Below are 15,530 nucleotides of genomic sequence, written 5' to 3' on the forward strand. Positions count from 1 at the left end.
TCCACTGATACATGCTGTAAATCATATATTTTATTAATAAAAGTACGCAGAGAATACACTTTGTCAGGATGCTTTTTATGCTCTTTCCCATCCCTTCTCTTCTGCTTTTGCAGGTATTTTTGAATGAGTGGTCTCTTCCCTGTGCCTGGGGAGCAGGCAGGACAGTGCTGGTCACTGCCATCAGCTGCTCCAGTCAGCACAACCTCCTCAGTGCCCAGTAAAACCAGTGCAAATCCGCAATTCCCAGTCCCTGAATGCCAGACACCACACGGGGAAGGTGTTCTCTTCCCTGCTCCTGTCCTGAAGCCGCTGATGGTACTGAAACGCCTCCAGCCCCACTGGGGTGGTTTGTATCTGCAGTGTGACAGCGGCAGCATCGCTCCTGCCACCAGCTCTGTTCAGGGCAGGTGTTTATGCAGCTGCCCCAGTGCCGAGGTGCACAGGAGCCCTGTGCCTCAAATCCTTGGTCACTTCCCTGCCAGGACGTGGCTGCTGCCTGGAAAACACGCTGGATTTGCAGCAGTACCTGCCCCACTGCTGCTGGGTTCAGGGAGGACAGGGTCACTTATTGCTTAACTACACATCCTTTTATTATCAGCCTGATTGGGAAAAGCTCAGGCAGTGCTGACAAGCAGAAACTTCTGGGGTTTCCCCTCCTGGAGAGGGGCTATGAATGATGGAATACCAATATTTTAATAGAAATTTTTATTGTCATCTTCTTAGGCACAGCAGAGCTGGGAAGCAATTTCCTGTGTGCTGCTCTTCCCCTCTGGCTGCAGAGGTGTAAAACATCCCGGCTCACATCAAACACTCCTTTTACTGAATAAAGGGTGCCTCCTTTTGCCCTTTCCCAGGGAATTGGCTTTTGTAAAGGGGAGGACTAGTTTCTTGGGTCGAGGTGTGCTGGGAGTGAGGCTGCTGTGTAATGACTCTGGGTGTCTGGAGCTGTTTGTTTGCCTGCAGCAAACATCTTATTTAACTTGGTTTGGGCTTGTAAAGATATGCGGTGGAATAAAAACAGCGTTTGTTTCGCAGCTGAGAGAATAAAAACTGTCAATTCAATTTCTCTACACAGTGAATTTTACCCTCCAATTTTAACAATCTCAACCTTTGCAAACAGGAAAACAGCCCTGGCTGGTTTTAATAAAGCTTTTCTGAGCCGGGGCTCTCCACTAGGAGGCAAAACGTTCCTGTAAAGAGGTGGAGGCTTCGGAGCCGCGAGGGGTCACGACGAGGTGTGGTCAATGTCCCTCGAAGTCACCTCCGGAATCAACAGCGATCAGTTGTTGCTAAATATGAAACGCTATAAAAGCGTTTGCAGGGTGGATTATTGCAGTACGAAGAGCTCAGCCGAGGTGTGCAGGGGAAAGAGCCCCTTGAGTTGGGGGTGCTGGGAGTGTCCAGCTCAGGAAAAGGCTCTTTTTCAGCTTTGGGGAACAGAAATACTAAACAAAGAAAATAAAAGTCATCATGGCATGTTTTAGACTCGAGAATCATGGAATGTTTTGGGTTGGAAAGGACCTTAAATCCCATCCAGTGCCACCCCTGCCATGGCAGGGACAGCTCCCACTGTCCCAGGCTGCTCCCAGCCCCGTCCATCCCAGCCTTGGACACTGCCAGGCATCCAGGGCTTTCCAACTTGTTTCAAACATTTAGAACACCTTGAAACCATGAGATAAACCAGTGGGATTATCTTGGCACAGGTCCGGTTAATTGTTTGATTTCAATTGACTTGAAGGGTTTTTTTGGTTTTTTTTCCTGGAAGAAAAACCTTTGTATTGCACTCCAGTACAAAGAGCTTTTCCCAGGAATTTATGGCCATTGTTTCTCTTCTATTAACATGTGGTTTTGTGTCTGACCAACCCTGCCATTGTCACAGCATTTTCCATCCCAGGATTGAAATTAAAAACATTAATTACATCATTCAAATGCCTCAAGGAACCTGTGTAGTGGTTCGAGCACAGGGCTGAAAGTCAGGCCTTGTGAATGCTATTTCTGGCTCTGCATTGACTCACTCTATAATCTTGATCAATTTATTTCTGACTCAGAAATTTTAATAGTCCCACTTGACTGATAAATATTCATGCCACAAGTGTTGTGGCAAATGCTTCCTGAATGAGGGTAGTGACAAATGCTCATGTTAGGCTGTGATTTGAGGGTTGCAAAGTAGGATTGAGTTACCCGAGCGAGTTTTTTATTCAAAATCACAAGTAGCTCATTGTTCTGACTCCAAGCTCAAATGTTTTCTGCAGCCCCTTTACCTGTAAATAGATGCTTTATCAAATTAATTAAATTGCCCCTTTCTTTTTACTACCAATGTTGTTAATTCTCTCCCAGTGCTATCCCAGGGACATCCAGATCTTCCACAGGGTGAGATATTTGGTACAGTCATGCAAGGCCTGCAGTCAAATTGAAAAGTGTTGGTGGTACAAAAGGTGGATGTGAAATATTCAGCATTAGTGTAGACGAATAGAAGACAAAAAATATTTAAAATAGGTATTGTAGTATGGGGTGAATGTGACACTTGTGCATACAAGCTTTTTCTCTAGCTTAAAATAGTTCTACACAGAAATTAAGTGATTTCTTCACATTTGTAAAGGGGAGTAAACAAAGAACACTACTGGAGTTGTGTCTGTGTGGCTTCACTCAGATGGTGTTGCTGAACTCCTACAGTGAGTGGAGTAATGAAAAAACCACAATTTATACACTCATGGCTGTTGATGGGAGCACTTTACAGTGTAAAAGGCTCCAGCTTTTAGGAAGAAAAATGCCTATAAATATAGATACATGTGTGAGAGCGATGAGACTGAAGTCACAAAACTCCACCAGAAAGAGTCTAGACCTCCAAATAAACCTTGAAGTGATGTCAAGATAGAATGAAGATAACAAGATGAACAGGAGGCTCAGGGGGCCCTTGTGGCTCTGCACAATTCCCTGACAGGAGGGGACAGCCGGAGGGATTTGGGATCTTATCCCAGGGAACAGGGACAGAAGGAGAGGGAACGGCCTCAGGCTGGGCAGGGGAGGCTCAGGGTGGACAGCAGCAGGAATTTCCCCATGGAAAGGGGGATCAGGCCTTGGAACGGCCCAGGGAGCTTCGGAGTGCCCATCCCTGGAGGTGTCCCAGGAAGGGCTGGAGGCGGCACTCGGAGCTCTGGGCTGGGGTCAGGCTGGGATGGGCCAGCGGTCGGACTCGGTGGTCCGGGAGCGCTTTCGCAGCCCGGCCGCCGCTGTCCCTCGCTCTGCCCGCGTCCCGTCCCCCCCACGCCGCCGCCGCCGCTGCCTCCGCTCCCGCCATGCGCACGCGCGGGACGTGCGCGGGCGCGGGTCGCGCCATGGAGGCGGAGGGCGGGAGCGGCGCGCGCCGCGCATGCGCAGCGCGTGAGGGGGCGGGGCGCGGCGGCCGGGCCCGAAACGGAGTCCGGGTTTGTTGTTGTTGCCCCAGCGGCTCCTCAGTCGCTTCAGCCGCGCCGCCGCCATGTCCAGCCCTCAGGAGCCGCCGCAGCACAACAACAACAACAACCCGCCGGCGGACGGGACGCACGGCGAGCCCGGCCTCAACAGTGAGTGCGGCCGCGGGGGCGCGGGCGGGGAATGGCGCGGGGAGCCCTGAGGGGCCGTGAGGGCCGCGACCCCCTCGCGCCGCTCCGGGCCGCCATTGGCGGAGGACGCGCCGCGCGAGCCGCCGGGGGCCAATGGGCGGCGGCGGAGCGGGTATAAATGCGCCGGCGGCGGCCGCAGGGGGCAGAGGGGCAGCGGCGGGGCCCGGGAGGGGCCGGCCCGCACCGGGAACACCCGCGGCCCCGGGCAGCCCCTCGCGCGGCGGGAGCGCGGCCGGGAGAGCCGAGAGGACGCGGGGCACCGCCGGCGTGGATTAAACGGGCTCCGGGTGCTGCGCCCGAGGGGACCCGACCCGCCGCCTCTCGCAGGAGGCTGAGGGCGATGGAGCTCTGCGAGGAGCGGCCCGAGCTCGTTGCGTGGTTACACGGAGTTTACCCGAACAGCGAGGATGGGGATACAGCGGGGTAGGGGGAGGAGCGTGGCTGTGGGAATGAGTTTATTCAGTGGCTGAGTCAATAGCACTGACGTGAGCTATTTCCCTCTATATCCGGCATCTCTGTCAGCTGCTTTGCTGCATCCTTTTGTTCCTGGGATAACACTAGTAAGGCACATCTATAGGGTCTGGTATTTACTTAGCAAATGCTTTCCCTTCGTTATAAACAGCTCCTTCGGCGTGTCCTTTAATCTATTTATCTAAATTTTAAGGATAGAAGAGGTGAATAAATTGCATTAATGATTAACTGTAATCTCCGTGGTTTTCGATGAAGTTTAGCTCACCACAAAATAAACTCGTTAGTTGCTTTTCCATAACTCAGTGGGAATTGTATGAAAGGAAAATAGACTGAAACACATTTCATAATGCTGCTATTGTGCATCGTGTGATAACCATGGCACCATAAACAATGTTACCTGAGTCAATAATTTTGGCTAATTATTCAGGCCTGTTATACTTAAATAACAACTAGGCTGTCAAAGTTTCCACATGCTGGGTCCCTGACTTGATGCTTACATCAGAAATGACTGTATTTGATTCCTGTATATTTTATTTTTAATTTCTGGTGATGTGGTAACTCTGTGGGACTCATAAATCTGCTGGGTGATGGGAGTGATGAGCCCTGTAAGCCGGGACAGATCTGCCCACGGAGCTCTGGCTCCTGGCTCAGCACTCGAGGCTCACCCAGCTCAGTGTTTGCTGGAGGAGCTGAGCACAAGGTAGGAGAGGAAATGTTGGACACTGTGCTCTGGGAACAAAATAAATGCACCCAATCAGCTCCACGCAGGCTTAGTGCTGCTTTCAGATGTTCAGCCCCTGCACAATGCTTTGGTGGGAGAGGGGCATTTTCTGCCATTCTCTCAGCTTTTCAGTGAACTTCTCAGGCTAATGAGCTCAGACACCTATTCATGATGTTCTCTGTGTCATTTGTGCGTGTTTAGGGCCTTCTATTGAAAGATCCCTTAGCACTTGGAGGGCAGAAGAGCTGGGATAAAACTGGTAACCTGGGCTTTGTTGGGTTCATAGAGATAAAAATCCCAAGTTGCTTGCTTTGGGAATTCTAGATGCTTCCTATATTTTAATTATTATAAAGCTCTGTTACATATTGACAAAAAGAAATCCCACCTTAAGCAAGAGCCCATTTAGCTCTGTCATGGAACATCTGCTTAATAATTACCATTGTGGGAATCCGGTTGGCTTTCTTTTCCTTTCCCTCTTTTTTTTTTTTAATGCTGTATTTCATTGTAAAAGTGATATTTGTTAGTTTATTCAGGTTTATCATGCCTCAGACTATTTGTGAGTTTCTACTTTGGAGTATTTTTATATCTATAAAATGTATACTGGTATTTAATTTATATCTTGCCTTTGATATCTCCACTTCATGCACCCAGCTGAAATCAGAGGGAATAAACAAAATGAGACCCATCTTCCTCAACATGTTTAGCTCCTGCTGTTAAAACAGTTCACCAAGTTATGGAAAAACATAGAATTTAAGTCAGTATATATAAATTCATAGTAAAATAATTAGCCACAGAGCAAAACCAAAACTCAAACAATTCTGTAGAAAAATACCATTCATATGAACAGTTGTTTGGGTTGGTTTTTTTTTCTCCAAAGAGTGTGTGTTATGTGATTTGTGAAAGGAAGGAGGTGCTGCCACATATCTTAATTCTATTGCTCTCAATTCTACCACTCTTCATTCTGCTACATTTCTATTCTACTGTCAAGTAGAAATATGATAAAATTAAAAGTTTTCAGGCAGGTGAATAATGTAACTCAGCTCTCAAAAGAGCTTGAGGCAAACCCCACTCTCTGTTATTTGGGCAGTTTATTCTCCAATACATTCCTGTCCATCTCTTTAAAGAAATGGAGATTTATGTCCCTGTGGTGAGTCCTTGCAGCCCATGGTGGTTGCTGCTCCCTGTCCCAAAGCAGCTGTGGGTGCTGGTGGGAGCGGGGAGCGTGCTGCAGCTTGATGGCAGATTATGCTTCCTTGGATGTGCTTTGAGTCACTCCCAGTGAGCTCAGCTGGGAACGTGCTGCTCCTCATGTCAGCTCCTACTTAGCTCCCAGGGACTCTTTACTACAGGAGAATCTGGGATTTCTTCCTACTACGGCCACGGTGTGTTTTAGATAAGCACAGACTTTGTCAGCCTGAGGTAAATCAATAAAAATTTGATTTGTGGCGGTGGGTTTAGAGCTGTGTGGCAGAGTAATGAGATCTGATCACCATCCTCTGGGTGTTCTAGTGTCAGAGGAACACATCCCCTCGCACCTTTGCCCTCTGCTGATTTTTTTAATCATAGATGGCTTTGCAGGTCCTGTTTTTCCAATAGCCAGAAGTGGTTGTTGGGGAATACAAAGCATTTTTTACCTAACTTTTGACCACTTGCTAACTGCATTTGCCACCTGCTTTTTTGCAGGTGTGGCCTCTTGCTGCTGCAAGGCAGAACAACCTTCCTGATGGAGCTCTTAGAGTTTGGTTGTTTTATTTAGGAATTCAGACAGCAGCAATCATCACCAATCTGGAATAACACAGCCTCTGTCTGATGCTGACTGAGCAAAGTTGCCTCTTAGCAGTTAACACTTGATTGTCTGAAAAGCCAAATGTTCTGTGCTGAGCTGGTGCCTGTGCACTCCCAAAATTCCCTGTTTGTGAATCCAGCCTGGGGAACCGGGGATGGGAACCACCAGAGCGTGATGCTTCCATGGACATCACTGTCATGGCATCCTGAGTAATTGGTGCTAAAAGGTGAATTCTTCACCAAACCAAATTGAAAACAAGCTTGTTATTAAACATCCCTTCTTGTGTCACTGATAGAGCTCCCAGAGACAAAACCATGCTACAAAAATAAGTACAGGCACTCCCAGGTATATTTCAGAAATCAAAAATCAGTGCTAAAATGTAGAACCTGTACAAATAATGCTCAAAAAGTAGTTTCAGATGTGATATTTGTAACTTCAGGTTTGCTTTTCTTACTTGGATGTTTTTAACTCATGGGGGAAGAAGATGTCCAAACTTTAAAAAATAGTCAGCCAAATACAAAAAAAATCCCTGAAAGTGCCTGCCTTCAGGTGGAATAAACTAAATTACACAGGAGTTGTGGTGATATATATCACAAAAACCTGTTAGTTTCCAATTGAAACAACTAAGGAATGTATCAGTACTCTCATATTTAGTTAATCTGTACATAAAATATAAATAAATACATTTAAAATTAAAAATCCTCACTTTAACTACACAGTGTGTGAACTTTTTAGCAGCTGCTCTTGTCATCTGTGGTACACTCTTGCTCTTTGTTGAATATCAGTGCACATGTAGATGTCCGATAGGTAAAACTACCCAAAAAATGTCAAAAAAAACAGTAAATGGGAGCTTTTTGGGAGATGTTTGTGCCAGGGCAAAGCAAGCTGAATGGGACCTGAGAATGGCATGTATAGAAAAATCAGGGATTGATCCAAGGCCTTTGGAAGCAAAGGAAAGGAGAATATAAAGCTGCACGTGGGGAGTTTTGTAGTAGGGGTTTGTCCTAGTTTAGGGCAAATTAGGGAGGAAAACCAGTATCATAAAGTCACCCCAGGACATGGTCATAGGGATGAAAATTCTGTTTGAGAAAGGAATGTAGAGCCATAATTAATTACAGCTCCAAGCTGCAGAAAGATGTGGCTGATTAAAGTGTTAATAGCAGGGGAGAAAGGGGATGTTTTATTGACCAGCTCCAGAGTTAGGGAGCAGCACTGCAGCTTTTAGGGGAGTTTGTGCTGATGAAAGGAGAAGGCTGTCACTGTTGCCTCTGTCCCATGTTTATGAGCTCCCAGGTCAGGGGTGTTATCTGAGCCCAGCATGACGGTGTTTCCCTCTGGGGGCAGTTGATAAACTGAAGGTGTGTTCAGTGCTGGGGTGTCCGTGGGGTGACGTGTGGCTGCCCCACAGGTTCCTGGGTGGAGCTGCAGATGAACGGCAACGGCAACAGCAACGACAACGGCAACGGCAAGAACGGGGGCCTGGAGCACGTCCCGTCCTCCTCCTCCATCCACAATGGAGACATGGAAAAAATCCTCCTGGATGCCCAGCACGAGTCAGGACAGAGCAGTTCAAGAGGTAGTTCCCACTGTGACAGGTAAAGGAGTGTTGGCTACTCTGCCTGCGATTTATTGTCCTGTGGATGGGTGAAGCTTTTTCTCAGGGAATAAAAGTCTGTTGTGCTCCAGTATTTGGAATAGTTGCTGGCTTGTGGTAACTGTGTGATGTTTCCACTTGTAATGATACAAAAACACATGTAATTCACAATACTGGCAGCGTTCCCTACAAGAACAAAGGGATTTGCATCTTTTCTGTAGCAGCTGAACTTTTGGGCAGTGCTTTCTTTGCTTTAGGGAGCAACTGTCAACACTGTGAGAAAGGTAGGATTATAAATTTAAAAAAAATTGAAACGATGGGGGGGTTGGGAAGACTTTCTAATGCTGGTATTTGGGATCTGAAGGGTGGTGCAGTCTGTAACTCAGCTGAATAATGTCCAGAAGTGCGTGAGTAAATGATTCAGCTGAGATTTATCTACACTGATGATGCTTTTGTTGACAAAATGACATAACAAAATCAATTTTCCTTTAGCCCGTCACCTCAAGATGATGGACAGATAACTTTTGATGTGGAAATGCACACAAGTAAAGACAGTAGTTCTCAGGTATTTTCTTCCTTTTAAACTATACATTTGTAAGTTGTGGATATTTGATCTAGGCTTGAAGGGTAGAACAAGCTCTTTGTGATGTCAAAAGACTTAAATTCTGTTTTAATTGAAATTTCACTTAGGGATTAATAGTTTTGGAGTGAGGGAAGAACAAATCTCCATGTGTACAGCTGAGAAATGCCTCTTTCCTAGCAGTCATGTTACTGTGTAACCCTGCTGGCCCTGAGTGTCAGAGCTGGGTTTGAAATGTTGATATTTCTGCCCAAGATTTCAGGGTGTTCAGTGATTGCTGTGCAGACACTCACATGACACTGAGTAATCTCCATAACACAAACTGAGAGGAGACTAATGCTGAACTCTTAGTTCGATCATTTAATAGAATTTGCTGTCTTCAGCAGTATAAATAAAAAGCATTCCTGGAAGAATGAAACCTTGCATTTAATTTTGTCAAAGACCTGGGACTGTTGCAGCTCTGCCCTGACATCCAAAAGGGTCTGAATGACAGTGTCGGTGAGCTCTGCATCTCACTTGTGCCTGTGCTATTTGATCACCTCTGGGTTTGCTGTGGTTCTCATTTAATGTTGTAAGTGGTTTATCTTATTTTAATAAGAGTCACTCAGGAGATTGTTTTAATACTAAGTTAAAGTCAGTGGTGTTCTCTACTCTTCCTGATTATTTATTTTCTTATATGGTAACACTTGCATCTATTGATGTGAAGTTAAATCTTTATATACAATTAGAGCGAGTTGCCTTTCCCTCCTGCATCTGGTATTCACCCACTAGAAGCCACTAGTTGCAAGTCGTACAAATTTTAAATGACTAAAAACACCTTTAAAAAGTCAAAATACTGGTTTTAAAACCTTTTTATTTGACTTCCCATGCTTTTAGTCATATTCTGTGGACTTTCAATGGAATGCCATCAACCTAATGTTTTTTTCCATTTGTAAATATTTTTTGCACAGTTCTGGTTTATTACATTTAGGATTAAAATAATCCTTTGTTTTTGTTAGTTAAAAAAACAAACAGCTTGCAATGACGTGGAAATCCTGGATATACTAATAGAATTCGTGGTTTCCTGACTACTGGTGGCAAAATCAAATCTCTTTGAAATAATCAGCAGTCCCAGAACACTTACTCGTTTATCAGGTGCCACCATTTGGTGCCTATCGTGTCACCACTGTTGTCACTCTCAATTTAACACCCTGAGGAGGAGCTAATTGAGTGTTACAAGGCTTGTCCCCTGTGTGTTTCAGTCCGAAGAAGAAGCAGTAGAAGGAGAGAAAGAATTGGAAGTTTTGAAGAAAAGTGCAGACTGGGTGTCAGACTGGTCAAGTAGGCCTGAAAACATTCCTCCCAAGTGAGTTCAACTCTGGGTTTTTAATGAATATTAATATATTTCAATGAATAGACGAAGGAAAGGATCATCACAATCTCACAATCAAAATAAGTTCATCTTAGGAAGAGATTGATTTCATTGATTTCTCTGTGGGGAGGCTAAAAAGATCAAAACAATGAAGTCTGAAAATCAAAATAGCAACAGAATGACTTGAAGGTGATACAAAGCCACAACAAGCTGATTGCAAGGTTTCTTGACAAAATTACAGTTAATGGGAGAGCTGAGTACTTGGAGCTGGGATTCATGGGATTTAGTCTTGGCTTATTGAATGGAAGGGTGTTGAGCAAGTCTCCTAAATTCTCTGTCCCTTTTTTTCTTTCTATGTAAAATATGTAATGTTCATCCACGGAAGGGGAAACCTTGAGATCCTTGAATGCAAAGCATTTTTATTAAAATAGAGGATGCTGTCTAAATCTGGCAGACTTCTGTATCTGTGTTTGGAACAAAAAATGAGGCCTCTTGCTAACAAATCACATCCTGAAATTCCCTCTCTCGGACCTACCTCTCTCTGCAGCTCCTGCTCCCTTTGTGTCTATACTGTCTGTGTAAGTGGTCTCTCCACAATCCCTCCTCTTATTACCTTTGATTCCTTACTCTGTGTAAGGGATCTCGGGCTTTGATCTCTAGCTCTTTGTACTTTTAAAAAAAAAAAGTTCCTACAGAGAACTGTGCATTTGTGTGCAAAAAAAAATGAGAAAAAAGGGAAAGAAATAAAAAAGTCTTGATGAATTTTTCCCCCCTCCCCCTCTTCTTCCAGGGAATTCCATTTCAGACATCCTAAACGTTCAGTGTCTCTAAGTATGAGAAAAAGTGGAGCAATGAAAAAAGGTGGCATTTTCTCTGCAGAATTTCTTAAGGTTTTCATTCCATCTCTGTTCATATCTCATGTTTTGGCTCTGGGACTAGGGTAAGTATTAACCTAATTCTCACTTCAACTTTTGCTTTTCCACTTTGCTTGAATGTCAGGTCCTGTGAAAAGGGTTTTTTTCCAGAGTAACAATTTTTGCCTCTCGCCCAAACTTGGTGGACTTCTACAAAGGCAGGAAAACTTTGCAACAATTAAAAATTTGCATTAAAATTTTTAATGTGCTTTATTTCTAGAATAAATCAAGTTATATTGAATATGCATGGATGAATTTGCAAATAACCTTTGCAGTTGTAACATGTGCAATTTGATTATGTGCCTTCCATTTAAATGCTTCAGGTTATAAAGGGAAAATTGGAATAGATGAAAAATACCTTTTACTGCCCAGTATGAAACTACACTGTACAATAATGATTCTGAGGTGGTGTGTGTGGCACAAACTCTGTAATTTCCAGTTTAATGCTGCATTATGATGGAACTGAAAGTCTAGGTTGGAGTACTTAGAGTAAGAGAAACAAAATATTGGATGTGTCCTGAAAGATCAACTGTGTCTGTGCTCAGCAGTGTTTTCATTGCCTGTATAATCCCACGTAATCTCTCACCTTGCCTAAATCCTTATGTTCTGTTTATCCACCTTATGTTCTTCTGGGATGGGGCAATAGCATGGACTCAAAACGTGGTTTTATTTAGCTTTGTGCTTGGTTTTGTGGAGTTTAAAGTCTCTTTAAATTCTTGTAAACTATCAAGTAAATTAGGATAGAATGTGTGAGGATGTACTGTGAGATATTTGTACTACAGCAAAATTGTCCCTTTCTGCAATGATTTAAATCTTGCTTGTGGTCAGTGCTTGCGTAGATCCTGAATGCTCAGAGTTTCAAAGCTCACCCCCCTCTCTATAGGCAGCACTTGATTTGTTTCACCCCAATTGTCTGGGAGTGTTGCTGTGTCAGGTACTCAAAACACAAAAGCTTTTGGATTGGGGTTTTCAGATGAGCCTGGGACTGGAGGAAAACCCACTTTGGGTGAGTATTGAGAGCATTGATCCTTCCAGACTCATGCAAAACCTCACTGTGAGTAATTTTACAGAAGAGAAGTCAAGTCTGTGGATTGATCTCAGACTCGAGAGAGGGATTAGAGCAGCTGGGTGTATGGGGACTGTGGGAAAGCAGGGAGTATTCCTGTGCAATATGATATCCTTTTTATTTCAGCATCTACATTGGGAAGCGCCTGACCACACCTTCAGCCAGCACTTATTGAACCATGGAGAGCAAACCTGGAACCCACGTGACCTGTGAAGGTGTTACTGTCTCATTTAGTACATTTGACTTGAGACCATTTTAAGCATGACCCTGACTTCACCCTTTCCATATCCAGGTTTTTGCTAACTCTGGAATTCAGTATTGTGTTGGAACTCTGTTGAGGTGTTTGGCTATCCACATTCTTTCCCTCTCTCCCATTCCCCTGCCTCTTGGCCTGCAAGACACGTCAGAGTTGCTGGATGGAGTTTACAACTGTCTCAATGTTGCAAGGGCTTCTCTCAATGCAAAATGCCACCAGCAAGTTTAATTTTATCAGTGATGCTGTTGCCTCCTTAGTGCAACCTGACCTCGGTTGCAGCTGTGCAGGGTCAAAGTGTTGACTGCATGGTGGTGATAAAAGTCTCTTTGGAAGTAAATTACTGATTGGAGTGGAAAAGAGTTTTTCTTCTGTAAAAAAAGAAGCTGGTTATGGAATAAACTAAGAAATCACTGGCAATAAAGATCCAGTTTAAATCAGCTTTTGGGGGGAATTTACTCAGCCCCTTTTATTGGCTAACAAACACCATTTGAATTGCAGGAGGCAAAGACTGCATAAATTTGAAAGTAGGATAACTAAATCCATCAGCATATTTTAATACTAGGTAATTGTTGTAATCTTGTCTTTTCTATGAAGTCAGCTCCTTATTCCTTGTAGGAAAACCTGTCTGATATCTAGGAAATATTAGAAAAATTGCATTGTTTGCATGTGAAGAAGCTTTTTTTTTTCTTTACCTGTTAAGGGAAAATTTTCAGCGTGAAATTTTCCTTTTCAAAGTAGTTCTAAATTAAGGAAAAACCCAACAGCTGTAGTGTAGGTAGGCTCTGTGTAAAAGGAAATGATTCTGTTTGTTGTGGAACCATTTACAGCTCCGAAGATCTGGCAGGAAAAGTGTTTGACTCATCCTTAAGGGGGACAATCTTGCAGGTGCATAAAGGTTCAAAAGTTGTGAAAGCTCTGAAATGTCTTCTGCAAATGAATTTTCAATATTCCTCTCTCTCATTGTTTACTGTACAGTCTCCTTTTTGGGGATACTTGGAACCTGAAAGTCACTTGTGATGTCTCATGTTAGGGTAGATTTCTCACTGATATTGTTGAACTTTTATCTTAGGGAACATTAAGCCTTGTCCTCCTTCAGTGACACTTCTTTTCAAAATGTGAAGCTTTAGTACCAAATTGTTACAAAGCATCGGGACAGTCACGTCCTTAAATAGATTTTATTGGATTTCAGAACATGTAGCATGAACTCTGAAGGATAGAATACTCTTTTTATATATATATATATAAATATATATATAAAAATATGATATAGACTTTAATACTAAGTATTTAGGGAACCAATGCTAATTTTAAGACTAGCAAAAATCTCATTTAAATAAAAACTTTAGTAGGCTGACTTGTAGAAAATAAGAAAATCTAGTCAGCCATTTGGAGAAAACAGCTACCTATAATTGTTTGCTTGCATCAGACTTTATAAAGTTGATTATTTGATAGAGCAGTGATTGCTTGAACCAATTGATGCATAGACGCTAAACCCCAGCTGAGATTTGGTCAGCTCCCAGGAAGTGAAAAAGTAAAGTATGAATCCACTGCTATTTATTTTCATTCTCTACTTCTGAATGCTGTCAGAGAATGCTTTCAGGGTGAACAACAAATCCTCTTGAGTAATTTGCTTTTTTCTCTTTTAGTTGTGAATACTTAGTGGCGCTTGAACTGCCCACAAGTGCGGGTTTGTTTTGGGTGTGGATATTGGGTTTCACCCAGAGGTGGGGGTGGGCAGGGGAACGTGGTGGAGGGCATTTTAGAGAGCATCAAATATTTCATTTTACAGCCCTAAAATCAGACGGGATGGGAGAAAGGTTGGACCACTTTCAGTTCTAACCCAGCACCTTGTTTTGTATGAAATTGGAGTAGTGGGAAAACAGATTTTTACTAAGTAGGGAATAATTTTTAAAGAGAAAAACCCAGTAAATTACCCCTTTCTATATGAAAAGGTAATTCTCCAGAATATCTGATAAATAACAGTGCAAGCTTGTGGCTGGAGTATCAAGATCACTAAAGATATTTTGAGTAAAACCTGTGAAACCCAGAGCTGAGGAATGCCCCGTGGTCACTGTAACACTGCCTGGGATACAATGCAGTATTTATTGAGACCCTATTCTAAGCTTTGGAGGAAAGTCTGCAACTTCCAGTTTTACAATGAACAGGAACAGAGTGTTGTATCATTCAAAAAGGGGTTTCAACTATTGAGAGTTGAAGTTTTGTTAAGATAAATGTTGTTTAAAAAGCTTTATACCTGTTTACAGTTTTGGACGAAAAAACAAAAAATAAAAAAGTAGGCTTCATTTTTCTTACATTCAGTGAAAACTGGCCTAGACTTATTTGTAAATAGGATCAAGAAAAAATGCATAAACTCGCACATTAAAGATGCAGGCTGACCTAACTGCAGCAAATGCATATTTACTTACTGTTTTCAAAAGTGAAAGCTGAAGATTGTTAGAAATTCAAATTTTTTAATTGACATTTGTTGAAATATTGGAGTTAACTGAGCCAAAGTGATTATGCATTCTTCATAAATTAGTTAGCACTTTGTAACATTATATACAGTTTACATGTATAAGTTGTAGCTTATAAACATTTTGTGCCATTAAAGCTCTCACAAAAGTGGTTGTCTGAATTTGCTTCATGCTGCGCCTTTGTTTTGTCTTTCTTTCCTTTTCTTTACAGGTTTGCTTTTTAAGATGTTTTATGGAACTGTTTTGTTCTGGGTGACATGAACATTGTATAGACCGGAATAATTTTTTTGAAAGGTTGCTTGGGTTTGTTTTTGTTTTGTTTTTTAGTGGCCTGGGATCATCTGCTTCATTTCCTGAAGCGCTTAATAAAAATGTTCCCCTTGGTTGGCCTTGTGTACCTTCTCCAAGTCCTCCAGCACCTTGTCCAGGAAAACTCTGAAAGGAAAATAATGTGGTGGCATATGAAATGTAAAGTAGAATTGCTGAGATTTTGTATGATTGGTCAACTCTATTGTATTCCTTGTATTTCTTTTCTGTTTCCTAATTGTGTTTAATTTGCAGATTAAAGAGTAAGGGACATAAACCCTAATTGTTAATCTGCCTCCATGTTCCTGGTTCAAGAGCACGGGTTATTTCTGTTTATCATGAGGATAGTTGTTCATTCTAGGTGGGAATGGCACCATTCTGATTACTGGCACCACCCATTTTAGTTATT

At 43.0% G+C, this 15,530-nt stretch overlaps 1 protein-coding gene across 2 annotated transcripts; it reads left to right on the forward strand.

Moving 5' to 3' along the window:
• The first annotated feature begins 3,393 nt into the window (after nucleotides 1–3,393).
• BNIP3L (BCL2 interacting protein 3 like) lies at nucleotides 3,394–14,976 on the forward strand. 2 transcript variants are annotated; one of them, XM_014260826.2, is made up of 6 exons: nucleotides 3,394–3,563; nucleotides 7,989–8,175; nucleotides 8,667–8,739; nucleotides 9,996–10,099; nucleotides 10,896–11,045; nucleotides 12,212–14,976. In XM_014260826.2, the coding sequence occupies exons 1-6, from the start codon at nucleotides 3,479–3,481 to the stop codon at nucleotides 12,258–12,260; spliced, it is 648 nt and encodes a 215-aa protein (XP_014116301.1). In that variant the 5' UTR covers nucleotides 3,394–3,478; the 3' UTR covers nucleotides 12,261–14,976. The 2 variants fall into 2 exon arrangements, with proteins under 2 accessions (XP_014116301.1, XP_087924534.1); XM_088068408.1 differs by lacking the exon at nucleotides 3,394–3,563 and adding an exon at nucleotides 3,767–4,025.
• The last annotated feature ends 554 nt before the right edge of the window (nucleotides 14,977–15,530 follow it).

This window comes from Pseudopodoces humilis, chromosome 30, assembly GCF_049639895.1.
Source record: "Pseudopodoces humilis isolate 2021_Gansu_Grassland_sample_001 chromosome 30, ASM4963989v1, whole genome shotgun sequence".
NCBI lineage: Eukaryota > Metazoa > Chordata > Aves > Passeriformes > Paridae > Pseudopodoces > Pseudopodoces humilis.